Below are 1,061 nucleotides of genomic sequence, written 5' to 3' on the forward strand. Positions count from 1 at the left end.
ATATATATATATATGTACGGTCAGTCTTCATTAATATATATATATTTATATATATATGTATCTATATATCCATGCAGCCGGACTTAGAGCTCCTCATACGGGTGAATGTTGTGTGTCCAGGTCTGGGCCACGAGGGGATCTACAGGAAGAACGGGTCCAGATCCCGGATCAAGCTGCTGATGGACGAGTTCCGCAGCGACGCGCGGAACGTGAAGCTGCGGATCGGAGACCACTTCATCGAGGACGTGACGGACGTCCTGAAGCGGTTCTTCAGGGAGGTGGAGGACCCCGTCGTCATGGGCGACCTGCACCCCCTCTGGCAGAGCGCCGCCAGTCAGTTCCTCGGGTTACTTCCTGTCTGAAGTCATGTGTAAAATGTTCAGGGTGTCCTGGTCACGGGACCTGGTCCTGGTGTCCTCGGACCCTTTTAAAACGCTCTATATCTGAAATATGGCAATAGAAAAATGTTGGAAAAAGCTGCAAAAACACGGGAAAGAAAAAAATATATTTTTTAAAACTTTATAAAAAGTGACAAAAACAAATTTAAAAACATCACCAACAATGATGTCTATATCTGAAATATATGTAATAATATTATTATGTAATTTTAATATATAATATATTATTATATATTCATGTTTCTGCCGTCAGAAATCCCCCAGAAGAGTCAGAGGCTCGACTGCTACAAAGAAATCATCCGGAGTCTTCCTCGGGTCAACCGCACGACGCTCGCCGCTCTCATCAGCCACCTGTACAGGTAAACTCAGCCACCTGTACAGGTAAACTCAGCCACCTGTACAGGTAAACTCAGCCACCTGTACAGGTAAACTCAGCCCCCTGTACAGGTAAACTCAGCCACCTGTACAGGTAAACACGGTCACCTGGACAGGTAAACACGGTCACCTGGACAGGTAAACTCTGATGTTGACCATGTTGCCCTTCCGGTGTGCCAGATGTTGACCCTTTTTCTGCCCCGTGTGCCAGATGTTGACCCTGTTTCCCCCCTGTGTGCCAGATGTTGACCCTGTTTCCCCCTGTGTGCCAGATGTTGACCCTTTTTC

General features: G+C 46.7%; 1 protein-coding gene across 1 annotated transcript; it reads left to right on the plus strand.

Moving 5' to 3' along the window:
- Positions 1-71: 71 nt before the first annotated feature.
- LOC117940097 (arf-GAP with Rho-GAP domain, ANK repeat and PH domain-containing protein 3-like) lies at positions 72-806 on the plus strand. Its single transcript, XM_034865480.1, has 2 exons — positions 72-333; positions 652-806. Exons 1-2 carry the CDS (start codon positions 72-74, stop codon positions 759-761), a joined length of 372 nt encoding a protein of 123 aa, XP_034721371.1. The 3' UTR covers positions 762-806.
- Positions 807-1,061: the final 255 nt, after the last annotated feature.

This window comes from Etheostoma cragini, unplaced genomic scaffold, assembly GCF_013103735.1.
Source record: "Etheostoma cragini isolate CJK2018 unplaced genomic scaffold, CSU_Ecrag_1.0 ScbMSFa_1672, whole genome shotgun sequence".
NCBI classification, from domain to species: Eukaryota; Metazoa; Chordata; class Actinopteri; order Perciformes; family Percidae; genus Etheostoma; species Etheostoma cragini.

Excerpts from the sequence above, each read along its gene's own strand:
- LOC117940097 (XM_034865480.1), top strand. The coding sequence starts at position 72 with ATGCAGCCGGACTTAGAGCTCCTCATACGGGTGAATGTTGTGTGTCCA. Across the intron at positions 334-651 it reads CCTCTGGCAGAGCGCCGCCA|AAATCCCCCAGAAGAGTCAG; the intron begins GTCAGTTCCTCG and ends TTCTGCCGTCAG.